This window comes from Mesoplodon bidens (assembly GCF_964165515.1).
Source record: "Mesoplodon bidens genome assembly, chromosome: 19".
NCBI lineage: Eukaryota > Metazoa > Chordata > Mammalia > Artiodactyla > Ziphiidae > Mesoplodon > Mesoplodon bidens.
Genome location: NC_138179.1, coordinates 46,840,441 through 46,868,239, shown reverse-complemented (window position 1 = coordinate 46,868,239; position 27,799 = coordinate 46,840,441). Strand labels below are relative to the sequence as shown.

General features: G+C 57.1%; 1 protein-coding gene and 1 long non-coding RNA gene across 3 annotated transcripts; both read left to right on the top strand.

The window, feature by feature from the left end:
- Positions 1 to 4,657: 4,657 nt before the first annotated feature.
- Positions 4,658 to 5,861, top strand: LOC308606983. The gene is made up of 3 exons (XR_014013929.1): positions 4,658 to 4,770; positions 4,855 to 5,038; positions 5,133 to 5,861. It is a non-coding gene; the product is annotated as an uncharacterized lncRNA (long non-coding RNA).
- A 47-nt stretch (positions 5,862 to 5,908) lies between these two features.
- Positions 5,909 to 25,637, top strand: ACE (angiotensin I converting enzyme). Of its 2 annotated transcripts, XM_081218537.1 has the most exons (25): positions 5,909 to 6,263; positions 6,871 to 7,038; positions 7,655 to 7,748; positions 8,456 to 8,599; positions 9,019 to 9,210; positions 9,789 to 9,886; positions 10,265 to 10,437; positions 10,758 to 10,981; positions 11,331 to 11,475; positions 11,760 to 11,858; positions 12,114 to 12,236; positions 12,572 to 12,783; positions 13,413 to 13,549; positions 14,416 to 14,574; positions 14,825 to 14,912; positions 16,834 to 16,977; positions 17,134 to 17,325; positions 18,653 to 18,750; positions 18,941 to 19,113; positions 21,187 to 21,410; positions 21,709 to 21,853; positions 22,113 to 22,211; positions 24,451 to 24,573; positions 24,809 to 24,996; positions 25,145 to 25,637. In XM_081218537.1, exons 1-25 carry the CDS (start codon positions 6,006 to 6,008, stop codon positions 25,366 to 25,368), a joined length of 3,924 nt encoding a protein of 1,307 aa, XP_081074663.1. In that variant the 5' UTR covers positions 5,909 to 6,005; the 3' UTR covers positions 25,369 to 25,637. The 2 variants fall into 2 exon arrangements, with proteins under 2 accessions (XP_081074663.1, XP_081074664.1); XM_081218538.1 differs by lacking the exons at positions 5,909 to 6,263; positions 6,871 to 7,038; positions 7,655 to 7,748; ... (7 more) ...; positions 12,114 to 12,236; positions 12,572 to 12,783 and adding an exon at positions 12,825 to 13,319.
- The last annotated feature ends 2,162 nt before the right edge of the window (positions 25,638 to 27,799 follow it).

Below are 27,799 nucleotides of genomic sequence, written 5' to 3'. Positions count from 1 at the left end.
GATCAGAAAAAGAAGGAAGAAATTTACTTGGGTTCAACTGAAGCACCAGCCTGCTCCACCCAGAGAGTCCCGCTTTGTGAGAACCAGTGAGAGGAGCCTGCACTGTTGGAACGCATTCCCCGTGAATTCATGGCTTGATAGCTGTAAAAAAGTAAAAGACCTCTGGACTGTGGGGAAAAAAAGAGAGAGAGAAGGAGAAGAGAGGGAGAGGGAGGGGAAAGGGAAGAGGAGGGGAGGGGAAGGGAGGAGGTTGTGCCAGAGCTGGGATTTGAGGAGTGATGGGGTTCTACGAGCAGAGGAAGGGAAGTCTTTGCAGCCAGGACAGACTCGGGTGAAAACATGAGCTCCAGAACAAACTACTGAGTGTAAAGTGGGACTGAGATGAGGCTGGATGCAGGAGGCCGTCCATGCTCTGCTCAGAGCTTACCAGTTCAGTAGGGACCATGCAGAGGCTTTGACCAGGAAATAGGCATGATCTGCAAGGAATGAAGAGGAGCTAGCCAAAAAAAGGAAAAATAGAGAAAAAAAAGTAAGACCTTCTCTTATTAAAAGACACCACAAGGGAATTCAAACGAGTTACACACTGGGAATGATTTCTTTAACACATTTAAATGACACAGGACTAATATTCAGAATATATAAAGAACTGTATGAGTTGATAAGAAAATGAAAAAAAAAAGGGCAAAGGAAACAAACAGGAATAGCACAGAAGAGGAAGCACAATTGCCCCATAAACATGAAAAGATGTTCAACCTCATTATCAACAAAGGAATGAAAATATGTCATGCCCACAAAATTGGCACAAATTTAAAAATAGGAGAACACTAAGTGTTGATGAAGATGTGGAGCAGTGTGCAAACTCCCATCCACTGCTGACAGGAATGCAAATCAGTACAACTATTTTAGAAAGCAGTTTGACATTGGGACCCCCTTGAACTTTTGCGTATCTCTGAACATCTGCATATCCTTGGCCCAGAAATTTTACTCCCTAGAGCAATATTTCTCAATGAGGACCAGTTTTGTTTTGATTTTTAATTTGTTGGGGGAATAATACTTTCGTAAAATACAGTAAAAATGAATTCCTAAAAATGAAGTGAAACTAGACACACAGTATACAAGCCTGATATTATTAGATTCAACAGACATAAAGTTACTTATGTATACCAAGGAGACCTGTGCGAGAATGTTACTGGCAAATTGTCTTGTAGTAACTGAAAACAAGAAGTAACTCACATGTCCAGTGACAGGATTAGAGGTTGGAAGAAAAAAATGTGGCATAATCACATGATGGATTACTATGGACTATGAAAAAGTTATAAAAATAAATGAACTGTAAACATGCAACAGCAACGACAAAGTCTCAGAAATGTAATTGTAAGAGAAAAAACAAACCTTAGAAGACTCTAATATGATGCCTTTAAAAAAAAAACTTTATCAAAGTGTAATTTACATTTCCACGTTTTAGCATAATTCACCCATTTTAAGTGTACAATTCAATGGTTAATAGATTATTTTGAGAACTGTGCAACTATCACACTATCTAATTTCAGTGCATTTCCATCGCCTTCAAAATAACCCTCCTGCCAATTTTCAGTCGCTCCTCATTCCCACCCCCCGCCCCAGGCAACCCCTGATCTATATTCTGTGTCTATAGATTTGACTTTTCTGGACATTACATATAAATGGAATCATACCATATGTAGCCTCTTGTGTCTAGGTTCTTTCACTTAGCATAATGTATCAGAACTTCATTCCCTTTTATTGCCAACTAATATTCTATTGTGTGGATCTACCACATTTTGTCTACCCATTCACCAGGTGATGGACGTCAGGGTTGCTTCCACTGTTCAGCTCCTTTGAATAACACTGCTCTGCACGCAGGTCTTCGCACAGATGTGTTTTCGTTTCTCTTAGGTACATACCTAGGTGACGCCGTCTTTATAAATCTCTAAAACAAGCAAAACTAAACAGTGTGATGTTTAGAGATACATACGAAGTACTGAAACTCTTCAGTGGTAAAGATAGCACTCAGGGGAGCTGGTGTGGGTGCATGTGGGTGTGGGGGAGGGGGAGGGGAAAGGGAAGGACCAGACTCAGCTAGACAAGAGTAATGTCGGGCAGTGGATTTATGGGTCCTCACTTTATTATGCTTCATAACTTACACATACATTAGATATCATATATACATGCTACTTATATTCTATGTAACATATATTACATTATAAGAAGACACTTTAAAAAATGAAAGCCTGTCACCAATACCCAACAAGTGCACTGGGTTCTCATCTCAAGATAACTGGGTTCCTGCTCTGGCCACCTGTCCACACTCAGCCTATTCTTGTCTCTCCATGCCCCAGCCGCACTGGTCCCTTAGCTGTTCCTCAACTCAGGGAGCAACCCTTAGAGGGAGAATGGGTAAAAGTGTCTATAGCTGTTTTACACATGAGGAAACTGAGGCTCAAAGAGGTTATTTTGCTGAGGTCATAAGGCTTTTAAGTGTGGCCCAGATTTTTCTGGCTCCTGATCCAGTGCTATTTCCCCTACACCTGGCTTTTGGAGTCCATGTGAGTTAATGCTGAATAAATATCGAAAGGCGAGATGATCATTGGTTGAGGAGCTAGAGCTGTTCATGTTAGAGGCAAGACTTGATCTGGTCTTTGAGAAATGGGTAGGTTTTGGCTAAACAAAGAAGAGCAGGTGGGTATCCAGTGAGAGAACCACGGCTCCTCTGAAAACCAATCAATAATCGTGAGATTCCTTATGAACATAGAATGACAAAAGTCAACACTGGGCGTATTTTTTAATAACAGCTTTATTGAGATATAATTCATGTGCTATAACATTCCCCCTTTTAAATTGTATGATTTGGTGGTTTTTAGTATATTTGGTATATTCAGAGTTGTGCAACTACTAATTTCAAAACATTTTCATCATCTCATAAAGAAACTCCATAGCATTGGCAGTCACTCCCATTCCCTCTCCCCCAAGCCTCTGGCAACCACTCATCTACTTTCTGTCTCTATGGATTTGCCTGTTCCAGACAGTTCATGTAAATGGATTTATACAACATGTGGCCTTTCACTTAGCATCATGTTTTAAAGTCTCATCCATGCTGTAGCAAGTAATCAATTCTTCATTTCTTTTATGGCTGAATAATATTCTGTGGTATGAATATACCACATTTTGATTATCTATTCATCAGTTGGTGGACATTTAGGTTATTTCCCATTTTGGGCTATCATGCTTAGGAATGGAATTGCAGGGTCACATGGCATCTCTGTTTAAAGTTTTGAGGAACTGCCGATGTTTTTTCCAAAGTGGCTGTACCATTTTACAATCCCACCAGCAACGTATAAGGTCTCCAATTTCTCCGTATCCTCAACATTTGTTATCGTCTATCTTTTTGATTTGAGGCCTCTTGGTGGGTATGAAGTGGTATCTCATTGTGGTTTGATTTGCATTTCCGCGATGACTGATGGAGTTGAGCATCTTTTCATGTGTTTATTGGTCAGGTCTCAATTTTATTCCATTGTTGGGCATATTTTCTAAGGAATATTTTTCTCAAACTGTGGTGACGTGTGACCTGTCCTCCCCTGGAAGAGAGGTGGAGAGATGGGAGCTCTCCCAAGCAGACTGCATTTCCTTGGTGGGTCAGCCCTCCGGGGGGTCATAATTACATCCTCCTGCAGGTTTCAGAGCTGTCTCCATTGTTTTGATGGCAGCTGGGAGGTAGCTGACTGAACAAAGGACCTTATCTCTTTACTACCTCTCAAGGTTATTATAAATATCAAATAAGATCATTTACTCAAAAGAATTTAGAAAGGTCTAAAATGCTATCCAAATGTAAGTTGTATTTACTATTATTTTCCAACCCCATTTAGCCTTTGCTTTTATGGTTTTTCAATGAGGCCGAAGCTGTTCCATGCTGAACCCAGATGTTCTATAGACATCGTCACGAGGCCACGTTAGAGCTGAGGATGGGCCACGGAACCAAACCCCTGCCCTACCAGCCTCCCAGACACGGTGCTCAAGAGCTCTTCAGAGACAAGGCCCTGCTCAGACCTGCTCAAACCCTTCAGCTTTCCACACTGTTTCTTTCCTGGTAGAAGAGAAGGGCTCCCTGGTCACACGCTAAGCGCCAGGCTCTCTACCCCCTCTGCCCATCCTTCTGCTCCAGGACCCCTTCTTTGGGGCCTGAAGGGGTGCCACTCACAAAATCCCCCCCACCCATGCCTTAGCTGGTGGAGAGACTGCTCTCTCCCAGCAGACAGCAGCTCACTGTGCACACACGGCCCACTGCCCTCAAAGCCTGGAGAGCATAGTTGTTAGAGCCACTCTAGAGCTGGCGAGCTCTGAGCAAGAGAGGCCAGGCTCACTGCGCCGCCCTCAGCCGGGCCGCTGCCCTCGATGGGGCTGCTCTGATCACAGGTGTCCGCTTCGCCAGCCCTGAAGTGTCCGCTGGAGCGAAGGAAAGCCGGGGGCCCAGGCCTCCTCTTCTCCCCCCCTCCCGCCTTCCCCCCGCACCGTTGAACAACAGCGCTGACGATGCCCTGCTCCCCCTCCTAGGGCCGGGGCAGCCACCCTCCTCCTCTCCTCCCCCTCCTCCCTCACTCTCCCCCCTCCACACACCGCCCTGGCACCATGTCAGCTGGCAACTCAGCACGGCCTCGGGCCACACAGCCTCCTGCACACACTCCAGAGGGCACAGCGAGCCCACGTGTCCGTCAGAGCCCCAGGCGCCATCCCGCACGCAGATACCCAGGAGCCCAGGTGATTCCCAAGGGACCCAAGCTGCGGACGGGTTGGGTCTCCTGAGCAGCTGTCACTGACTCCTTCCCTGCTCCCTCTGCCCAGCCTGTGCTTCCTCCGTCGCCCTGCCCACACCTTTGTCGGCGTCTGCTGAGGGTTGGTCCTCCCGCCTCTGGGGACAGACACCATGACGCTGAGGAGTTAGGGGCGAGCCCTCAGCCTCCCCGGCTGCCTCAAGAGGATGCCACTCTCCTTCCTCCCCCGTGCTTGTCACTTGGAGGAACGCGTGGTGAGACAGGGAAAGACTGATGGGGAGTGTGGAGACCTGGAGTGACTTGGAGCAAGCCATTCACCCTGAGTCTTAATGTCTTCCCCTGTTGGAGGAGAGGGTGCTGCCATCTCTGCGCTCATCTTTGTAGCTAGCTCTCCAAGTCGGCAAGTCTGCGACTGTTTCTGCCTGAGCGAATGACAGCTCGTGTGAAGAAAGCAGGTGTGCCAGGGCTCCTGTGGCTCTATTACCCGCCCCCTCCTCCCAGAACAGCCCCTCCATTCTTTCCCCCCACTTCTGACAGCCCCCCTTCCCCAGTCCGCAGGTGAGCCGGGGGCTCTGAGCACCGCCCCAGGCGCCTGCGGAAGCTAAACTCTCCCCTACCCGCGCAGGCCACACCCTCTCCCCCCAGGGCCTCGTGAAGAAGCTAGACCGGGCGACCATCCTTAACCCTATCCTGCAGCACTAGCGGCACTGCGGACAGCTCCCCCACCTTGTCACTCCCGAGTCCAGAGAGCCCTGGGGCGGCGAGGCTGGGAGATTGAGCGTCAGAGACCGCTGGGCCTCGCGTCCCTGCGCCGAGGCTGTGGGATGGAAGGGGAGGGCACGCTGGCAGGCTGGGGTGTTCCAGCAAACTGCTGGGTCCCTCAGCTTCAGAGGTGTGTGTGTGCGTTGGGAGGCTTCTTTCTAGCCTCCCTTGTGAGAACCTGACCTAAGGCCCATCCGCCACCCCTGGGTTGCATCTCGCAGGGGGCCGCCTCGGCCCCTCCTCGGGCCGGCGCCCCTGCCTGGGGCGGGCCAGGAAGCCTCGGTCCCCGCCCCGCTCCGTTAGGCCCGCGCAACGGCCGGGGGACTTTGAAGCCGAGGAGGAAGCGCGGCGGGGCGGGGAGGTGAGGGTGTGTCGGAAGGCGGCGGCGGCGGCGGCCGGGTTTTATAACCCGCAGGGCGGGCGCGGCGCGGGAGAAGGGGCTGCACCGCGCACCGCGCCATGGGGGCCGCGTCGGGCCGCCGGTGGCCGCGGCCGCCTCTGCTGCCGTTGCTGCTGCTGCTGCTGCTGCCGCCACCGCCGCCTGTGGTCCTGGCGCTCGACCCCAAGTTGCAGCCGGGGAACTTTTCCGCCGACGAGGCCGGGGCGCAGGTCTTCGCAAAGCGCTTCAATTCGAGCGCCGAGCAGGTGCTGTTCCACAGCACGGCCGCCAGCTGGGCGTACGACACCAACATCAACGAGGAAAACGCGCGGCGCCAGGTGGGCGCGCGGGCCCGGGGCGGGGGCGGGGCCCGGGCACCCAATCACAGGCGGGCGGCCGGGCGCTGGGGGGCGGGGAGTCACCGCCCCGCGCGCGCCCCTGGCCCCTGAGCGGTGGGGACCGGGCTGGGCCAGCCGGCCTCCCCGCTAACCCCCCACCCCAACGCCGTCCCAGCAGACAGGCGGTCGGTTCCCTAGCACGGTGCTGGGCACATGCTCCTGCCCAGTACGGGACCGAATGCATGAGGCTGGCCCCTCTGACCCCGAGTCCTCCCAGGTGGCAGCGCCTGGGGATGACGACGGGCTGGGTCCGCGGCAGTCTTCGCTGAAGGTGCCCGCTCTGCTCTCCTACTGCAACCTACCCCTCTCTCACTGTGCCTGTCACCGCTCGTCACCGTTCACACTCTCTTCCTCCGCCTCTCTTCTGGCCCCAGTTTCTGCTCCCCCGCCTCCCTGAGGCAGGCTCCCCCAGTTCTTCACCCCGAGGGCCCAGGAGGAGGGAGTCGTGCTCCCACAAGCCCCAGCCTCCTGAAGCCCTGGCCTTCCTCCCCTCCCCCGCGCCACGGCTTCCCCTATTTACCCTCTCGTGCTCTCCTGGTACCCACAGGAGGAGGCAGCCCTGCTCAGCCAGGAGTTTTCAGAGGTCTGGGGCCAGAAGGCCAAGGCTCTGTTCGACCCAATCTGGCAGAACTTCACCGACCCCAAGCTGCGACGCATCATCAGTGCCGTGCGCACCCTGGGCCCTGCCAACCTGCCCCTGAAGGAGCGGCAGCAGGTGGGCCCGGTGGAGGGGTGGAGGCAGAAGTGGCCCGGGTGCCCCCATTGCCCCGGGGGGGTGGGGCCTGGCACGGAGGGACCCTGGGATCTCTACCGGCCCCGACTGTAGGGGAAGCCCCGCAAGCACAGAACGGATTCCTGAAGTACTGATTTTCCTTGGACCTGGAGTGAGAGAAGTTCATATCTATCAAAGCAAGTATTATGGAGCAGGAAGCAAAATTCAAGTCAAGAGTAAAGGATGAAACAGGGGTTTTCAGACTTTCCCCATAGGTGGTTTGGTTTATGGGCTTCCTCAGAAAGATTGGGAAGGGCTGAGAAGGCATCAAGGTCAGAGAATGAGAGGGATTTGCCCTCGCTCAAGGTGGTGGCTGGGCTCAGAATTGAACCCTGATCCCTAATTCTCAGGACACTAGTTTCCCAGGCTGCCTCCACTGGAAGGGGAATCCGTGCATGCATGCTCAGCTGTGCTCTGGGTGCCACAGCGTGGCCTTGCCCTAGCCACGTCCCCCTCTCCAGGCATCTCCCCTTTTCCTCCCAGCGGAAAGAGGAGAGGGGGCCAGATTACCTCCAAGGGCTGTTCATCGCTAACGTTTTCTCAACTCTTAACTCCCCAGTACAACTCTCTGCTAAGCAACATGTCCAGGATTTACTCCACGGCCAAGGTCTGCTTCCCCAACAAGACTGCCACCTGCTGGTCCCTGGACCCAGGTACGGCCCTGTGTCTACCCTGTCTTCGGGGGCTTCCTACCCTTCCCCACTGACCTGCTGCACTCAGGAGGGTGGCGTGTTTTTGCAGAGAGAGTGGGTAAACCCAAAGGCATTAACCTCCAACTGGGACTGCACTGTCAGAGGCCCCCAGACCCCTGCTCCTCCAGGCAAACTGATTTCTGGAATCTCCAGCCTCCAGCCCCTGCTCCACCCCCACCCACATGTGTGCTTTTTCCTCTCCCATCACAACCGGCTTTCCTCCTGGCTGCCTGGTTTTCCCTTTCATGGGTCCTCTCATTCCCCACAAGTGCCCTCCACAGGCCTTAGACCCCTCATGGCTTCCCTTGCAAACCTCCTCCTCTCCCCCGACAGCCCGCCCCCCCACCACGTACCAGGCATCCTTGAGGTCAGCCACTCCGTCCAAGGAGCCATGAAGGGTCTGCCTGGGTTTCAACTTCTGGGTGTCCTCTTTGTGTCAGCCACCTTAGATAATCACTTCCTGGGAACCAGGACCCTGCCTGGCTGCTTACTTTGTATAGCTCCCAGTCCCATCCTGTCCAGCTTGTAGGTTGCCCTTGGCTTTGAGGGTATCATGATGCTGAGGAAGTAGGTGGAGATGGTGAGGACCAGTGTGGGAGCTCTGGTGAAGGCTATTGCTGACTTCAACGCAGAAGTCTCCGAACTGACCGTGCTCACCTGTGTCTCAGAGCTCACCAACATCCTGGCTGCGTCGCGAAGCTACGCCCTGCTACTATATGCCTGGGAGGGCTGGCACAACGCTGTGGGCATCCCGCTGAAACCCCTGTACCAGCACTTCACTGCCCTCAGCAATGCGGCCTACAAGCAGGATGGTGAGCGTGGCCACCCTGTCCCTTTTGTGGGCGTTTCCCTCTCATCTTCTGTCTCCACTGAGCCCCGCCCCCTGAGGCAAGCAGAGCGGCTATTACAATGACTCCATACATTGGTCCAAGGTCACACAGATAGCGGATGGTGGAATGGGCATTAGCCCCATCGCCCTCATGCCGCACTCCTGGCACTCCTCCCAGCCCTAGGGCTCAACTTTGCCTCTTCTGCCCTCTAGGATCTGTTTAGCTGGAGTTGGAGCAACCCCTAGTTAGAAGATTGTAGAGCAGCAACCCCCAAGCTCTCCCTTCCAGCTAGCAGGCAGATACACTGGCCCTGAGCTGGGAGAACGGCCAGGTGGTAGCTGGGAGGAGGAGGTGCCAGAGCCTGGGGCCTGAGCTGCACCCCAACGCCACCCCCCGGCTAGGCTTCTCAGACACAGGGGCCTACTGGCGCTCCTGGTACGAGTCCCCCACCTTCACGGAGGATCTGGAGCACCTCTACCATCAGTTAGAGCCCCTGTACCTGAACCTCCACGCCTACGTCCGACGCGCACTGCACCGCCGATACGGGGACAGATTCATCAACCTCAGGGGACCCATCCCTGCTCACCTGCTGGGTAAGGACCTGGCCTTGCCACCACACATGTCCAGGGTCCTCCTCATCGTGTGTCACATTTCAGAGCACCGCACTGCTCGATCCCCTGCATATGAGCCCATAAAGCAGGTGATCCTTCTCATGGTCACTACTATTCCTACTTTTCACAAGGGGACCCTGAGGCTTAGGGTGCGCAAGTGACTTGGCAGAGGGCAGAAAACTATTAAAAGGCAGAGCCAGGAGTCACACTGAAGGCTTTAGCTCCAGGTCCAGTGGAGGAAGAAAAATAAGCCTAGTTTACACCCCAGGAAGCCAGCCCTGTGGCCCTGCATCAGGGTTGGGAGGCAGGGACCCTGGCACCGTCAGAAAGGACCCAGCAGCATCACCTGGGCTCACACTTGGCCTCTGCCAGCCCCAGGGAACGTGGAGCACTCGGGAGTGTGGGTGGGACTGATGTGTGAGCCAGCTGAGAGGGCTGTGGCCCTGCAGCGCCCTGGGTCCAGACACCAGGCGCCCAGGGTGCTGTTCAGTGACACACGTGGGGAAGCAGGCACTGGCTGGGCTGGGAGCCAAGCTGTCTGGCTCCCCTCCTCTGTCTAGGGGACATGTGGGCCCAGAGTTGGGACAAAATCTACGACATGGTGGTGCCTTTCTCTGACAAGCCCAATCTTGATGTTACCAGTACCATGGTGCAGAAGGTAAGCTCGGAGTCAGGCCAGGTGGGGCCACAGGAGTGAATCAGACGTGAGGAGAGGGACGGGAAGGGACCTCAGTCCCTCCCTTTCTACAGAGCAGCAGCCTGGAGTGTGTGTCCAAGCCATGAGCTGGGCCCTGTGTCCTTGTCCTCGCTGAGGTGCCCATCCCTCCTTCCGGGGCCCCTCGGGGGCGGGGGGTGTGAGCAGTGGTCCATCCGCTCTAGCCAGCAGGGGCCGGACGTCTGGGAAGGGAGGCCACAGAGCAGAGGTGCTCTTCATGAGCAGGGAGCTGAGCTGGGTGGGGGACCACAGACGTGCCCCTGGGGCAGCCATGGCGGGCTCCAGCGGCTGGCCCCTGACCCGTGTGAACACTCCTACCAGGGATGGAACGCTACGCACATGTTCCGGGTGGCAGAGGAATTCTTCACCTCCCTAGGGCTCTTGCCCATGCCTCCTGAGTTCTGGGCAGAGTCCATGCTGGAGAAACCAAGCGATGGGCGTGAGGTGGTGTGCCACGCCTCCGCCTGGGACTTCTACAACAGGAAAGACTTCAGGTCTCAATTCGGGAGGGCAGGCAGCCTGGGCACAGAGAAGCCAGTTCCCATGCTCGCCTCTAATCCAGCCCCAGCACTGGCTGGGCGGCGGGGTCCCTTCCCTGGGCAGCTTTGACAGGCAGTCAGCTCTGTACCTTGGAACGGAGGGAAAAGGCCAGAGTTGGGCTGGGGCAGGGGAAAGGGTTTGCCTGTTTCGGCCAGCTCCTTCGAGCCCCAGGGCAGTGCCCGCCTGGCTTCTTTCCCTCAGGCGCCAGCCCCACGTTCTCTGGTCCCTGCCCCGCCCGTCCTTGACCCTCACCCACGCCCTCTCCCCGCCCCAGGATCAAGCAGTGCACGCAGGTCACTATGGACCAGCTGTCCACGGTGCACCACGAGATGGGCCACGTGCAGTACTACCTGCAGTACAAGGACCAACACGTCTCCCTGCGCCAAGGCGCCAACCCCGGCTTCCACGAGGCCATCGGGGACGTGCTGGCGCTCTCCGTCTCCACTCCTGCACATCTGTACAAAATTGGCCTGCTGGACCATGTCACCAACGACACGGGTATGGGGGTGGGTGGAGAGACCCCAGCGCAGCGCCCCCCCAGACCCCGCTGGATCCCACAGCAGGCCCGCACTTGTCCCCGCTCCCCTCTGCCCTTCTTGTTTCTGCCTCACTGCCCCACGTCAGACAGGTTTGGGGATCCACCCAGAGCCTCACAGCCCACCCTGAGTCCCAACTCCACTGCCCAAGCGCCCTCTTCCAAGTGGGCCCCCAGGGTCCCAAAGGCTGGCGCTCCCTTCTCTGCGTCTGCCCAGGCTCACCTCCTGCTGGCTTCTCCCCAGGCCCACCCTGTCCCAGCTGGACTCCCCTCTCCCTCTGACCTCTCTCTTTTCATCTCATCTCCCGACAGAAAGCGACATCAATTACTTGTTAAAGATGGCACTGGAAAAAATTGCCTTCCTGCCCTTTGGCTACTTGGTGGACCAGTGGCGTTGGGGGGTCTTTAGTGGGCGTACCCCCCCTTCCCTCTACAACTATGACTGGTGGTATCTTCGGTGAGCAAAGCGGGACCGGGAAGGGCCTAATCCCAAACAGCCCTCCCCCGGCTCCCGGGCAACCTGCCTCCTGCCTCCCTCCTCTCTAATGATGCCTCCATCCTCTTCCGCGAGGCATTATTTCCTGCCTAAAACTTCCTCCGTCAGGCAGTCTCTCCCCGTTCTCCAGGATGGGGAAGGGATGGCCGGTGGGAATGTCTACTTAGCAGACTTTTCTGCAAAGGTAACATCAGCCTGCGTACAACCCTTGGGTCCTAAGACAATTTAACCACCTCCTCTTCCAGAACCAAGTATCAGGGGATCTGTCCTCCAGTTGTCCGAAACGAAACCCACTTTGACGCTGGAGCCAAGTTTCATGTCCCAAGTGTGACACCATACATCAGGTACTGTTGCCCCCCGTTCCAGCACACCTTTAGTCCCCTTCCCCCTACTCTGGGACCCCCATTCCCAGGGCTTGTTCCCACACCCTTCTGGACCCCTCAACGGCCTGGAATTTGAGGGGGCCTCTCTCCTGAGCCACACTCGGTTCTCCCTTCTCCCCCAGACAGCCCCTGGTCTGGGCTCTGCCTGGCGGAAGCTGGCTGGGACCTGGGCAAGGGGCCTCCACCATCCGCCTCATGCCCATCCTGTGCCTGCAGGTACTTCGTGAGTTTTGTCCTGCAGTTCCAGTTCCATCAAGCCCTGTGCAAGGAGGCGGGCCACCAGGGCCCACTGCACCAGTGTGACATCTACCAGTCCACCCAGGCAGGGGCCAAGCTCCGGTGTGTGGAGCAGAGGGAGGGCAGTGGGGAGTGAGGGGAGCGAGTGGTGAAGGGCACGCCAGTGGGGGCACCACCACCAGACCAGTGGAGGGGACCTTTCTCCCCTCCCCCTCCCTTTCTTTCTCTCATGGAATGTTTATTGAGTGGGCCTCTTGGCTGGCATGGGGCACAGCATATGTTCCCCTCACAGAGCTCCTAGGCCCTGAGTCTTAATGCTGCCGTCTTGCCATCCAGTGGGGGCAGAAGCGGCCGGAGATGGGGCAGGTGGGCCAGGGCAGCGGTAGTGGCCCCTGGCCCGAGAGCCCTGTGCCCACTGTGCCCACTCTGCCTGACAGGGCACTGCTGCAGGCAGGCTCCTCACGGCCCTGGCAGGAGCTGCTGAAGGACATGGTCGGCTCAGATTCCCTGGACGCTCAGCCGCTGCTCAACTACTTCCAGCCGGTCACACAGTGGCTACAAGAGCAGAACCAGCAGAATGGCGAGGTCCTGGGCTGGCCAGAATATCAGTGGCGCCCACCGATGCCCGACAATTACCCAGAGGGCATTGGTAAAGCCCGAGGGAGCCTGGGGCGGGGCGCTACAGCAGGTTCTCAGTTCCAGGCTCGGGGACCAGGCCCCCCGGTTCGTGGTTCCCGATCAGCTTCTCCCAGCCGGGCCCTGGCGCCCTGCCTGGAGGGCCAGGTGGTCCCCTGAGCTGGTTGGCAGGGCCCTGGGGTGGGGTGGGCACATCTTTCCCAGCATCCTGGGCAGGGTATGCCCAGATCTGAGGCCCCGGCCGGGGGGTGCTGGCTGGCAGGCACACTGCTCTATGAGGTCACACTGCAGGCTCCACTCTTATTGGCCAGGGGGCAGGGGCTGCAGGACTCTGCTCTCCTGCTGCCATGGGCCAAGGTTGGGCTGCTCCAGGACTGTCCCGCCTCCTCCTCCTCCTCCTGCTCTGCTGTGGGCACCCCCTGCTGGCCCCTGGCCAGGGAACCACCGGCCAGGTGTCAGTCAACCAGGGAACAACCAGCCAGGCAACAACCAGCAGCCAGACGACTACCCGCCACTCAACAACCAGCAGCCAGAAAACCCAGATCCCAAGTGGGACCAGCTGGGGGCCGGGGCGGGGAGGCCGGGGCAGCAGTGGAAGGGCAGGGGGGAGGCCTGTCTGTGTCTCTCCGCTCTGTCCCACAGACCTGGTGTCCGACGAGGCGGAGGCCAGCAAGTTTGTCGAGGAATATGACCGGAGATCCCAGGTGGTGTGGAACGAGTATGTCGAGGCCAGCTGGGACTACAATACCAACATCACCAAGGAGGGCAGCAAGATACTGGTAGGGGCCCCTGCATGCCCCCTCCCCACCCCCGGAGCTCGCTCACAGACTCAGCACACGTATGCTCCTCCCCCGGGGGCCCACCCTCTGAAACCCAAGGCACTGCAGGCCGCCCTTCCGCCCCCGACGTCACCTCGGTGGGAACAGGCTGTCAGAATTTGTGAAAAATCCCAATGGCATATTGAAAAGTGTCCAATTTCAGGCACACACCAGTGCCTAAACAAGTTGTCTTATCATTAACAATCAATCTGTTGTTGGTAACAGAATAATTTGTACAGAAATAAGTGATGCTAAAGTCAGTTTTTAAAAAGATTGAAAGCTCCTGTTTGCCGCCATAGAGAAGGCTATACGTCCCCTCCAACCCCCCTCCCCGCCTGTATGGCTGAGCGCTGATTATAACCAAGGTGAGCCGCAGAGGACTAACATTTCTTGAAGACCCACTGTGTGCTGGCCACTGTTCCTTGGCACTTGACATCTGTTGCCTCATTTATTCCTCAACAGCCTTGCAAAACCAGTGACCTTATTCCCATTTTACAGCTGGGACCCTGAGGCTCAGAGAGGCCGCAGAGCAAATACCAGGCTGCATCTATCCTAACAGCCTTTAGGACACGGGGTGGGGTTTCCTTCTCTGCCGCTGCCATCAGATGTCTTGCTCGAAATGGCCATCTGTTGAGGGGCAGGTACTGCACACAGGATGTTATAGACAGTCCGGGTTGAAGAGGGTCTTTATAGGCAAAGGCAGCAATTTGGTAAAACCGCCCCCACCCTGACACCCTCAGTCCCCTTGGCTCCCCTCAAGGCACCTCCTCCTAGGAGGCCTTTCTAGAGCTCCTGGGCCTCATGATACAGTTCCCCCGTGCTTTCAGCTGGAGAAGAACATACAGATGGCCAACCACACTGTCAAGTATGGCACCTGGGCCAGGAAGTTTGATGTGACCAACTTCCAGAACGCCACCATGAAGCGGATGATAAAGAAGATTCAGGATCTCGAGCGGGCGGCACTGCCTGTCAGGGAGCTGGAGGAGGTGTGTACCTCGCGGGGAGCAGGGGGTGGAGGATCCTAGCTTGGGGGACAGCGTCTGGCCTTCATGCTTCCCCTTCCTCGATTTGCCATGTCGTGACATCTGGCACGTCAACACACACCTACAGACTTACTGAGAAGGCAGAGCTTTGGGAGCACCCACCCCAGCTGCAGAGCCCGGGTCCGAGATGGCGCCGGGGGCGGAGCAGGGAGCCCAGGGCTCAAGCTCTCCGCCCCTCTTCTTCCCCCTGCAGTACAACCAGATCCTGCTGAACATGGAAACCACTTACAGCGTGGCTTCTGTGTGCCACAGCAACGGCACTTGTCTGCAGCTCGAGCCTGGTGAGCCCACGTGGGGAGCGAGGGGGAGGCCTGGGGAGGCTAGGGGTGCTGGCCGTGGAAGGGCGGAGGTCACTTCTGACTCACGGGGTCCGCACGCCCGGGAGACTCACTTCCCTGTCTTCCACCCGTGGTGCTCCTCTGCCACTGCTTAGAACCGACACCTACTTCATCGCTGCCGTGGTCCCCCGCCCTGCCCTTGGCTCCGCCCGTCCGCTCCCTCTGGGTCCCCACTGTTCCTCCCTCCACTCCGCCCTTCAGAGCAGGTGTATCTCAAATTTGCCTCTCAGGGGCTTGGACTCCCCAGTAGGGAGAGTAACTCGAGGCATCTCCCCTCTGCGCCCTTTCCTTGATCCCATCCACCTTCCCCATCGTCCCTGGCCCTTCCCTGGCCCCCTCCCCCACCCAGAAATGGAAGCCTCAGCCCGCAGAAGCCACGTCCACGCCATTCCCACTTCACTCCCTCTGGCACCACTTCCCACTGGAAGGAGTGGGCCAGCTCTGGCGTGTCCTCTTCCTCTCGCAGGAGACTGGCTGCTCCTTCTTACCGTCTCCTCTTGGAAGGAGCTCAGCCCCGACACCCCAGTACCTGCGCACAGATACACCCCCTCCCCTCTCTGACCCATGCTTCCCAGGGTCGAGGAGTGAGAGGCATAAACATTTTTCCTGAGGAATCTCCACCCAGAAGCAGTCTCTTCCTGGCCCTCCGCCCAACTCCCACATTAGAACAATGACAAATAGAAGGGGAAATGGAAAATAAACAGGAGAGAGAAACCATTTTCCTGGGACAGAGTTTGGCCTGAGGGTTGTGTATGTGGGTAAGCACGCAAAGTTGGGGGAAGGGGACGTGCATTTGTGTGCATTTATGGAGAAGAGCATTCAGGGGAGTATGGCCTTCACCCCCCATTGGTCAGCCCCTTAATCCAGGGCTGGGCCATCGGGTCACTGCCAGTAGTAAAAATAAGCAGCGCCCACAATAACAGAACGCTCACATCAGCAGAGGACAAAATTCTCAAGATATGTTTTTTCTCCAAATAAAGTTAACTTGAATGTACTTTCTCCATGAAGAGTAGAGAGCACATCGCATGTTTCCGGATAGAGCACAAGTCCATGAGGTGTGGATGCCCGCAGGCCTCCGTCTCAGGCCAGGCCGGGCAGGAAGGCGAGCCGCCTTCAGAGCTGACACGTGAGCTCACACCGTCCTCTTCCCAGCTCTGTGAGGTAGTTGTGAGCTCCGTGTAATCCGTAAGCCAGGAGGCCGCTCATAGCGTCATGGCTTGGACAGGACACAGACGCAAGATTTCTGGCTCCCTGATGATGCTGGAATGGATCTCTGTACTTTGCCTTCACAGCTGTTCTTTTATTTAATCAGTTCAGTCACAATGTGGGAAAGACGCCCTGGGCCCCGTGGGGACCCCTCCTGCCCCTGGGCCGGCATAATCCCCATTTCATAGTCAGGGAAGGAGGGGTCCCGTGACTCACCCAAGGTGATTTCAAGGTCAGGAGGAAACCGAACAAGAACTCGGGTCTTTTGACCTCCAAGCCATTTCTCTCAGGGAGGTGGTGGGCAGGGAACGAGTGGGGAGCAGCGGCTCTGGGGTCTGGGCCCTTGGTTTGTGCCCCAGCTCAGCCACGTGCTGGCTGGGGGGCGCAGCCGTGTCACCAAACCTCTTGTGTGGAAAGAGAGTCAAGGGCATCCCTCACAGGGCTGTTGCAGCCCCGCAGTTGCCTGAGATTGTGTCTGTGAAGCGCTGAGCCCCAGGCCTGGCGCCCTGTAAGCCCCACGGAAAGGGCGCCAGCCTGTCTCCAGTTTCCCTCGACGTGCTGCCTGTGCGGTCCCTTTGCAGTTTTATTCCACCTCTGAAGGAGGTGGGAGGTGAGCCGAGAGCTGGAGGCTTAAAGCCATCCAACCCCTCCCACCCAGATCTGACAAATCTGATGGCCACATCCCGGAACTATGAAGACCTGCTGTGGGCATGGAAGGGCTGGCGAGACAAGGTGGGGAGAGCCATCCTCCCGAATTTCCCCAAATATGTGGAGCTCACCAACAAGGCTGCCAGGCTCAATGGTGAGTCCTCTCTGCCAGTGTCACTGGCTGTCGGGTCCCAGCCCCCCACGAGGCCCTCAGAAAGGTCCTGTGAAACCCAAGAGGTGAGGGGGGAGGAGGCAGGGTGCTCAGGGGATGGTCAGGTGTTCAGAGAGCCTGGCTGTGTCCCCTCTGCAGGCTACGAGGACGGAGGGGACTCCTGGAGATCTATGTACGAGATGCCATTCCTGGAGGACGACCTGGAGCAGCTCTTCCAGGAGCTGCAGCCGCTCTACCTGAACCTGCACGCCTACGTGCGCCGGGCCCTGTATCGCTTCTACGGGTCCGAGCTCATCAACCTGGAGGGCCCCATTCCAGCCCATCTGCTGGGTGAGGGCAAGTGAGACAGTCAACAGTATGAGGGAGGGGGCAGCCCAGGGCTGGCCAGAGGCCAGAGGGCAGAGGGCAGAGGGCAGACTGGGAAGGGTCTGCAGATGACACCTGAGGCTGGGGAAGTGAAACAGCTGGAGCCTGGGGGAACGTTGCCAGGGCTGGAGTGGGGTCGGGGCTGGGGGTGGGGAGAAGAGCCCCCTCCCTGCATTTGGTGCCACGTTTGCTACAGATCCACGTTACACAGGTCATCAGGGATGGGGCAGTGGGCAGAGTTCATAGGCCTGTCCTAGGGAGACCACATCACCCGTCACAGCTGCAGGCAGCATGAGGGGGAGGAGGGGGCCGTGAGTGGGAGCCGAGAAGGCCTCCTCAGGAGGTGGCACGTGAGCAGAGCCTTGCAAGATGAGAGGTTCTGACAGATGGAGAAGGTAGTCGTGGGAAGAGAAGGGCAGACACGACATTCAGGCCAAGGGAGCTGTGAGAGCGTAGATCCCCCTCAACTTTAGGAGCCTCCTTCTCCAGGGGTTGTAAACTCAAATGCCCTGAACACATGAAGTAGGCAGTGGAAGACAATAAGGGATGGTAGGGACTGGGGCAAAGTAGAGGCTACTGGGTTCCTGTCTCTGTCGGGCCGTCAGGAACATGTTTCTGGGGGCTTCTTACTGTGAACAGAGAGGCCAGGCAGGGCCATGGACCATTTAGAAATCATGAGAGAGACACCCCCCCGGTCCAGCTTTGGGTCTAGCTCTGCTCAGCCTAGAGGGTCTTTGCAGCCCAAGGGACCAGCCATATTTGGTCCCTCTGTAGTGAGGCCAGAGCATATCAGCTCCATGGCGGAGAAGCAGAGACCCCGGGAGGGGATGCAGGTGCCCGGCTGGCCCTGGGAGCTGGGGCTTAGAGCCGAGCCCCCAGGAGCAGCAGAGCAGCCAGGCCCGGGCTCGCTCCCACTCCCGTTCTTGCTTCTCTCACTCCCGCTGAGTCTCACTGGTTTGCACTGTCGGCTCCACCTGAGGGCAGCTCCAGCTTAGTCCCCTTTGGCTGTCAAAGCCTCTCCAAATGTACTTCTGCACCTTCCCACTCATTCTGAACAGCTTCCTTATCTCCACTCTTGTCTTGCGGTAAGTGCAGAGGCATCGGCCTCTCCAAAAGGAGGGTGGTTCTTGCCAGCTGGCCTCGTAAACTGACCCCAGGCGACATGGAGGGGACAGAGCAGTGGCTGGTCAGATTATGATCAGTGTCCCCTCCCCTTGCGTGAGGGTGCTGAGCCTAAGATCTAACACCTGTCTCTCCTCTCTCCGCCATCTCTTCCTCTACCCGCGTCCAGGAAACATGTGGGCACAGAGCTGGTCCAACATCTATGACTTGGTAATACCCTTCCCTTCAGCCCCCAGGATGGATGCCACAGAGGCCATGATAAAGCAGGTCCGCACCGGCCCCCTCCTTGCACCCCTGGTTCTCCAGGGCACAGGGGAGGGGGACCCTGCCCAGGTGGGAGAGGGCCCTCTGATTCAGGACTCCCTTTCCAGCTTGGCCCTCTCCCAGGGCCCTCCCACTGCAGCACACAGTCCATCCCCACAATCCCCAGCTTTGCCAGAGCTCCCTCTGCTTGCAGGGATGGACACCCCAAAGGATGTTTAAGGAAGCAGACAATTTCTTCACCTCCCTGGGGCTGCTGCCCGTGCCCCCCGAGTTCTGGAAAAAGTCTATGCTGGAGAAGCCGACCGACGGGCGGGAGGTGGTGTGCCACGCCTCCGCCTGGGACTTCTTCAACGGCAAGGACTTCAGGTATGTCCGGGCTACAGGACAGGGGGACCTGGTCCTGAGCCCAGAGGACAAGGAGACGAGTCAAGTAGAGGCTCCGCTGCCGTCTCCTCGGCCAGAACGTGGGACGGAGGGTTAAGAGAGTTGGGCCTGGCCGCAGCTTGGCCACTGGCTTGTGGCAGGGTCTCCTCGAGCGCTGACCAGCTCTGTCAGCCCAGCATTCAAGGTTCCAGTCCTGGGGGTGAGCCCCACGTGAGCTGCCAGCCTTCCCTCCCTCTCAGGCGGCCGCTGTGTACAGCTGGCCCTCTCCCTGGGTGCCTGTGCCTTGACACGGAGGCACATGGGGACGTGGGGGCTTTGCACAGATCCACTCTCACCTCTGATGGGCTCAGAAGCTGTCTTCATTGGAGGAGAGTGTTTCAGTTACCTACTGCTGCATAACAAACCAGCCCAAAACCTAGTGGTGTAAAACAACCATTTGTTTATGCTCATGATTTTATGGGCCAAGAATTCAGGCACAGTGGAAATGGCTTGTCCTGCTCTGCAGTGGTGGAGACCTCCACAGGGCTAGAGAGGTCTGGCATGGCTCAGTGGGGCCATCTATCTGTGGCTGTGCTTCTGGCTGTCTGTTAGGTTCCTCAGTTTTTCTCTGTGTGGCACGTGCTGGGGCAGGGATGTTCATGTTGGGCTCCTTCACTCACGTGCTGGGTGCCTGGGCTGGCATGGCTGGAGCAGCTGGGGTTTGGTGGGACATCTCTCTCCAGGAAAGCTTGGACTTCCTCACAGTATGGCAGCCTTAGGCGGTCAGATTTTTTACCTGGAGGCTGGCATCCCCAGAGCAAAAGTAGAAGTAGCCAGATCTCTTAAAGACTAAGTCCAGAATTGGGACAGGTCACTTCTACCACATTTTATTGGCTAAAGCAAGTCACAAGGCCAACCCAGTTTCAAGAGAAGGTAAAGAAGATTCCACCTCGGGCTTCCCTGGTGGCGCAGTGGTTGAGAGTCTGCCTGCCGATGCAGGAGACACGGGTTCGTGCCCCGGTCCGGGAGGATCCCACATGCCGCGGAGCGGCTGGGCCCGTGGGCCATGGCCGCTGGGCCTGCGCGTCTGGAGCCTGTGCTCCGCAGTGGGAGAGGCCACGACAGTGAGAGGCCCGCGTACCACAAAAAAAAAAAAAAAAAAAAAAAAGAAGATTCCACCTCTTGGGAGAAGTGGCAGAGATGACCTGCCACAGCTGATGAAGTGTCTCTTATGAGAAGAGTGGGCACAGAGATCCTGGAACAAAGCAGTCAGTTTCAATGGCTCACCTGGCCTTGGGCCCTTCCTTCAAAGGCACAAGGACCAGAGCTGTAGGGCTGGGCGCAGACAGAATCAAGGGGGTGAGGATTCTTTGGGGATCTTCCCCGTATGGGGAGTCATAGCAGGAGGTGGACAGATCCCAACCTCATTGTCACCGGGGTGCTGGGCAGCTCTTTCCCCTCCCCCTAGAATGACGGACAAAGGGGGTCAACTGAGCTGAAGAGCTCTGCTTAGATCCAAGGGAGAATTTCTCTGGCTCACAAAAGACGGAAAGTGAGGTGCAGCCTCTGGCTTGGACTGCTCTGCAGATGTCCCTTCAGTCCTAGCCCTGAGAAATCCTGGGATGAATATGCTTGCTGGCATTGGGCACAAGGATGCAGAAGAGCTCAGACACTGTTGTTTCCTTCAGGAAGCCTAAGTGTTGGGAGAGACAAAACATGTAATGAGGAACCACATGACTCACATGACCCAAGCCCTACACTGACCTTGACTGAGGGTCCCCATGCCTTTAGAGCACGTACTTCGTACAGTTAGAAAGCCACACGGCAGTGTGGGCTGAAGTTAGTTGTTCAGGGAAGTTGGGGGCAGAGGAATGGCCTGGAGGACCAGACGTTAGGGGCTTCTAACCCCCAGATTCCCTCTATTTCCCCTTTTGGCTTTCCTTCCCATAATGCTGTGTGCCTTGCATAAAGCAGTCCTGGGGGTATGCTCTGCATCCAGTAAGGACAGCAGGTCCCTTTGCCCCAGGGATCCTCACTGCCCCCTTCCACACCCTCTCCCCACCCCCGTGTTCCCAGGATCAAGCAGTGCACCACTGTGAACATGGAGGACCTGGTCGTGGCCCACCACGAAATGGGCCACATACAGTATTTCATGCAGTACAAGGACTTGCCTGTGACCTTCCGGGAGGGCGCCAACCCTGGTTTTCACGAGGCCATTGGGGATGTGCTGGCCCTCTCAGTGTCTACCCCCAAGCACCTGCACAAGATCAACCTGCTGAGTAGTGGGGACGGCAGCCGTGGTGAGAGAGGAACGGGGAGATCCTAGTGGGCAGAGGGGCCAAGAACGGGCAGCAAGCCTGGGAGGTGGAGAGAGGAGACTCATAGCCCACAGGCAGAGCTGGGCCAGAGCAGTGGGGAACAAGAGGGGCAACCAGCAGGGAGAGTGGGCGGATGGAACCCATACCATCCCAAGAGGCAGGTCGCAGGACCCAGAGAGATACAGCTCGCCCCACCCGTTCCCCCCATCGCGCGCCCATCACAGCCCCACTGCTAGGAGGCAGGCCTGGATCTGATGCCAGGGCCCCCTTCCCTTGGCAGAGGAGGACATCAACTTTCTGATGAAGATGGCGCTCGACAAGATCGCCTTTGTTCCCTTCAGCTATCTTGTGGACCAGTGGCGCTGGAGGGTATTTGACGGAAGCATCACCAAGGAGAACTACAACCAGGAGTGGTGGAACCTCAGGTTCTAGAATACTGCTGTGGGCCGGGGTGGGGGGCCTCCATGGGGGGAGGTGTATGCACCTGCATCTGTGTGCACATGGTGTGTCTGCGTCTGTGGCGTCTAGGGGTGTGTGTGTGTGTAAGTGCCGTGACGCACAGAGGCACAGCACGCAGGTGTCTGGAGCGCCCAGTGCAGGCGCCATACTTCAAATCAAAAACACCAACCCTCCCGGCTTGATTCTTCCCAAACCCTCCCTCTAACGTGTCTTCCTCCTCGACAGGCTGAAGTACCAGGGCCTCTGTCCTCCAGTGGCCAGGTCTCAAGGCGACTTTGACCCAGGGGCCAAGTTCCACATTCCTTCAAGCGTGCCATATATCAGGTAACAGGAAAGGGAGGAGGGCGCCATGAGGGGCAGCGCCTCCGCTCAGCGTTCAGGCTGCCCTTGCTGCCCCCCGGCAGCTACCATCAGGGCGACCTGGGCACCCGGCTGCATGGCCCACTGTGTCTGGGCCACTCACCCGTGACCAAGGCTGACCGTTGTTTCACTCTTGTGATGTGACGAGAGCCCGCACCCTCCTGACAGCTGAAAACAGAAACTTCACTATAACTGGCTAATGCTTATAAGACCTTGGTTAGTAACATTAACCATGACCCACGGCCAGATCATGACCTGAGCACTGTTTTTTTATTTTTACAAGATTGTGATTCCTTTACTCTATACTGAACGTATTTCCTCTGATATAACTTAAGTTGTACCTGGAATACCTCTATCCACTAGAACTAGGATTAGAGACCCAGCTAGATTGGGAGTCTGTATTATTAGGGGCATGGGGTCATAGGCTGGGGCCCAGACAGAAGTGGGTTCAAATCTCGTCTCCACAACGCTTTTTCCTTGAGTAAATTCCTCAGTCTCTGTAAGCCTCAGTTTCCTCAGCTGTGGAATCCTATTTCACAGGATCATTGCAAGAGCTAACTTCTTATCACACTGTCTAATACATAGCATGTTTGGGAACTGGTGGCCATAACCCACCATTATTAAGTTACTGTCTTTTTTTCTTTTCTTTTTTTAAAAAATTATTTATTTATTTATTTTTGGTTAGGTTGGGTTTTTGTTGATGCACGCGGGCTTTCTCGAGTTGCAGTACACGGGCTTCTCATTGCGGTGGCTTCTCTTGCTGCAGAGCATGGCCTCTAGGCGCACGGGCTTCAGTGGTTGTGGCACATGGGCTCAGTAGTTGTGGCTCGCGGGCTCTAGAGCGCAGGCTCAGTAGTTGTGGCGCACAGGCTTAGTTGCTCCGTGGCATGTGGGATCTTCCCAGACCAGGGCTCGAACCCGTGTCCCCTGCATTGGCAGGAGGATTCTTAACCACTGCACCACCAGGGAAGTCCCTAACTCACTGTCTTAAATGGAATACAGAAACATAGCTGCATTGTGAGTCATGCCATAGCGTGAATGCGCCCAGTGCAGCCCCTTTCCCTCTATGTGCTGCAGGGGAGCACTTGCTGGGGACTAGGAAGGGTGATTAGAGGATCTGGAGCCCTTTCCAGAGGTAGGGATCTGGGGACACCTCAGGGTAGAGGGCTGGGGGCCCCTGGGCTGCAAGCAGCCCGGGCCACCCGTGAGGCAGGACGTAGAGGGCACCCCAGCCCTTGCCTCCTGTGCTCCCTGGAAGGCAGTGAGGGAAGGCTTATGCCCACTGTGCCCAGTCCTCCACCCCAGCACCTGGCACAACGTCAGCACATAGTCAAGACCTAATAAATAAGCATGGGGTGGGTGAATTCTGTCCCCGAGTCCAGGAAGAAAGAGAAAGCCTGCTCAGATGCTCCAGAGAGCATAGGTGGGCAGGGAGCCAAGGAGACTCAAGGGCACCTCAGCGCAGGCCTGACCCGGCCAGTGCGCCAGGATGACCTGCAGGGAGGGCCTCCGCCCGCCTTCCCGAAGGATTTCTGAGCTTCCAAGCTGGCACTCACTTTCACACAGAAGCCAGGCCCATGTGATGGTTAGCTTCCGAGCTTAGCACAGATAATTCTCTAGGCGGGGGTGGGCAAAGGGGATGCACTCCAAATTGTGACCAGCAGCCTTGGCGAAGCACTTTAGGAAATGCCAGGAAAGTCAGTGACACATGGCTTGTGCCCAGCCTTCAAAGCGGGAGGCCCGCCCTGCTGGTTCAGGACATTCACAACCTCCCCAGGCTCGGAGAGGCGACCCCCACCTTGACCGGCAGACTTCTGCAGGGAATTCCTGCTGCCAAATTTGGGATAAAGGAGGCCCTTCGGGCTGGCTTCCCTGCCTCGTCAGAGGGGTGACCCCTTGGGCAACACCCGGCCTCTCCATGCACGTAGCCCAGGGACGGAGACCTCGCTGCGTCCAGAGCAGCCTGCCACGACCGTCCGTGAAGGGCCCTGCCCCTGCCCCTCCTCGCCCATGAGGGAGGCCCGGAGCAGCTCAGAGTAGGCCCTCCTGGGAAGTGCAGGCAGCCGCGTGGGCGTGGGCGTGGGCGTGGGCGTGGGCGTGGGCGGGAGGGGCCGGGTCGGAGGCGGGGGGTGGGGGTGGGGGGGTGGGGCTCGGTGACTCCGCCCCTCCCCCCCGGCCCCAGGCCTCACCTGTCTTTCCTCAGGTATTTCGTCAGCTTCATCATCCAGTTCCAGTTCCACGAGGCGCTGTGTAAGGCGGCGGGCCACAAGGGCCCCGTGCACAAGTGCGACATCTACCAGTCCCAGGAGGCCGGGAAGCGCCTGGCGTGAGTCTCCTCTGGCGTTCCCCGGCCTGCTGTCCACCCTCTGACCTACTTCCCAGGGCCTGAGGAGCCCCTCCCCCAGCCCGCCCCCGACCTGCCCTGCGCGGGCCTCTCAGGCCGAGGGAAGCTGGCGCGGGGAGGTGGGGTACAGAGAGAGCAGGTACGAGGCTGGGGCAGACGGGCAGGGAGCCTCGCGGCCTGTCCCTCTGACTCGGTCCGCTTCCCGGGGCTCCCCCAGGGACGCCATGAAGCTGGGCTTCAGTCGGCCGTGGCCCGAAGCCATGCGGCTCATCACGGGCCAGCCCAACATGTCGGCCGCTGCCATGATGACCTACTTCAAGCCGCTGCTGGACTGGCTCGTGACCGAGAACACGCGGAACGGGGAGAAGCTGGGCTGGCCTCAGTACCACTGGACGCCAAACTCGGGTACCGCCACCCACCCGCCTCGGCCCCAGGCCGCCCCTGGGCTCGCTCAGGGCCAGGCCGCCCCAGGTTAAGGCAGGTGGGAGGCCGACTTCCGGGCGGGGGCGGCCCGGGACCGGCCCAGCGCCCGCTCTCCTTCCTCCCTGCGCAGCTCGCTTGGCAGTCTCCTTCCCGGGCTCCGGCCGTGTCAGCTTCCTGGGCCTGAACCTCGAGGAGCAGCAGGCCCGCGTGGGCCAGTGGGTGCTGCTCTTCCTGGGCGTCGCCCTGCTGGTGGCCACCCTGGGCCTCACCCTGCGGCTCTTCAGCATCCGCCGCCTCCACCAGCGCCACCGCGGGCCACAGTTTGGCTCCGAGGTGGAGCTCAGACACTCCTGAGATGAGTGAGGGCTGGGCGGGCCTGTGGGGGAATGCGCCACCGGGAGACCCAGGGACCGGGAAGGGCCCGGAGGTGGGCTGAGGACCCGCCACTGCTCTCACGGCTCACCCCAGCCCTCCTCCCCCTCCCGCCCCTCCTCCCCCCTCCTCCAGTCCTCTGTACCAAGAACCACCTTGGCCCCTGCCCCCTGGCCCCTGGGGACCAGGCCACCTAACATGGAACCCCCTCCCCACCTCTCTCTGAATTCAATTAAAGGTCCTGCCCTCCCCGTCTGTGTCCATGTCCCTCACAGGGAAGCCAGGGACGGGGGAAGCCCTCTCGCCTCCTGATAGTCAAGGGGTCACTTCTCGGGGGTCTTCATCCTCCTCCAAGAAGAGGCTGGAAAACACCCAGAGCTCTGGCCCCAGCACCCCCCAGTGCCCGTACCAGTCTCCCCTTCAGCCAGGGCCGCTGGCCCCTGTCCTGCCATGGCAGGCAGCCCCTGCCAGGCCTGGACACCAACCCAGGAGGGCTCTGGGCAGCAAAGGGGAAGCAGACATTCTGGGCTTCTGGAGCCCTGCGCTAGCTGTTCCCATAAATGGCCAAGTCCCCCAGATGGAAGGCTCCTGGCTACCCTCTGGTTCCCTGGGGAGGGCGCCTTGCATGCTGAGGCTGCAGAACTGGCCAACTGGCCCCGGCGTGACCTCAGGCGCCTGCCTGCCCCAGTTCCATTTCCACTCGAAACAGTGGACAGAGCCACCAGAGTATTGCCCACAGGGCCCGGGGTCAGGACCCTTCACCCCAGCTAGGCAGTAGCTGGTGCCCACGCAGGGACTGACTGCTGGGGGACACCCCTGCCCGTCCCCCCAGCACATGCCCTCACCCTGAGCCTTTCTTGGAAGGCCACCATGGGTTTGAGGGAGTATCATTTTGAGAGACATTTTAAAATCTCTTATCTACATGTTTATTGTAGAAAATCTAGAAAACACAGAATAGTATAAAGAAAAGCCCTTTATGTCAACACAGAGATAAGCACTGTTGACATTTGGTGTATGTCTTTCCAACCTTTTTTTCTCAGCACGTATTTTAAGTGGGGTCACACTGTATTTACAGCTGTGTAATCTTTTTTCCAGTTAACATGACTAGACCTATTTTTTTTTGGATATTTCAATGCCAAACCTAGAAACTGGCCAACGCCTGGCCGCCTCTGTGAAGACCCTCGGCTTTGAGCCTCCTCTCGGCTTTGCTGATGACTTGGCCCAGCCCCTAGTATCTGTCCCCCAACATCCTTTAATCCACAGCCTTTGCCCACCCCCCCAGTCTCCAGCTGCCATTGTGTCTGTGTGTGTGTATGTGTTCGGATTGTCTGTGTGTGTATGTTGTACATAGGCTTAATTGTAGGCCTGTTGCATGGGGCAGGACGTGGAGTTGAGGTATTTTGGATTTGCAAGAGGGTGGAAGTTTATGATTACTTAAACAATGGAATCTATAAACATAGCCTCTAAATAGTTCCAAGCCTTCTACCACCAAAGACTTCTGTAATTACCCCCTCCCCAGCCTGATGTTTCAAAAGCTGTTTGCTAGATGGTCACTGTCACGTTGCCCCCTTTCCTATCTTTATGAACGACGTAGGTTCCTGCTGCCTGTCAGAGCTGTGGGCGGCGTGAGAGCAGCAGCATTCAGCACCCAAAGGTCTGAGGTGCAAAGGAAACTTAACAGCCTTATCCACTAGGCCTTTTGAGATATTAAAACTGTTCAGACTCCTGTTTCTGCCACCTTGGATGAGCGAGGAGGGGCCATGTCTACCTGGGAGGTGGCCTAGGGAAGGGGAGGTGGTGAGAGCAGGAAGAGGGGCCATTCCAACCTTTCCTCCCAGCGGCCTGAAGGCTGAGCCCTGCCCTGCGCTGCCCGTCAAGCAGTCATTTCTCAGTGACAGCTCTGACGCACAGAGGCCAGGGGTGATGGTGGTTTCTCTGATCTCTCCACCCTGCCCCCAGCTGCTCACTCTGGCTCTCATGAGTGAGTCCAGTGGCTTTGGATTAGGCCTGAGTCAAATCCCACCTCTGCACTTACCACCTATGTGACCTTGAGTGATTTACTTCCATTTTCTGAGCCTCCATTTTCACATGTGTGAGGTGGTTCTTATGATGCTGCTTATCATTATAATGCTTATAATGGTTCTTAGGACACTGCCTCATGATTGCTGCAGTTGATCGAATGAGATAATACAAATTCCCGGTGCCTGGTTTCCTCTCTTTGTAATGACTGCATCATCTCCTGATGAAGATTGCTTCATACCGGCCTCCCACTTCCAACGTCCCCTCGAGTCGCAAACTGGAGAGCTGGAAGGGCAAGCCCCTCAGTAGAGAGACAGAGAAAGTCTTCCAGAGCAGCTCACTGCCAGCTGGATAGACATTTCTCATGATTCCTCCGTGCACCATCGGACGCTGT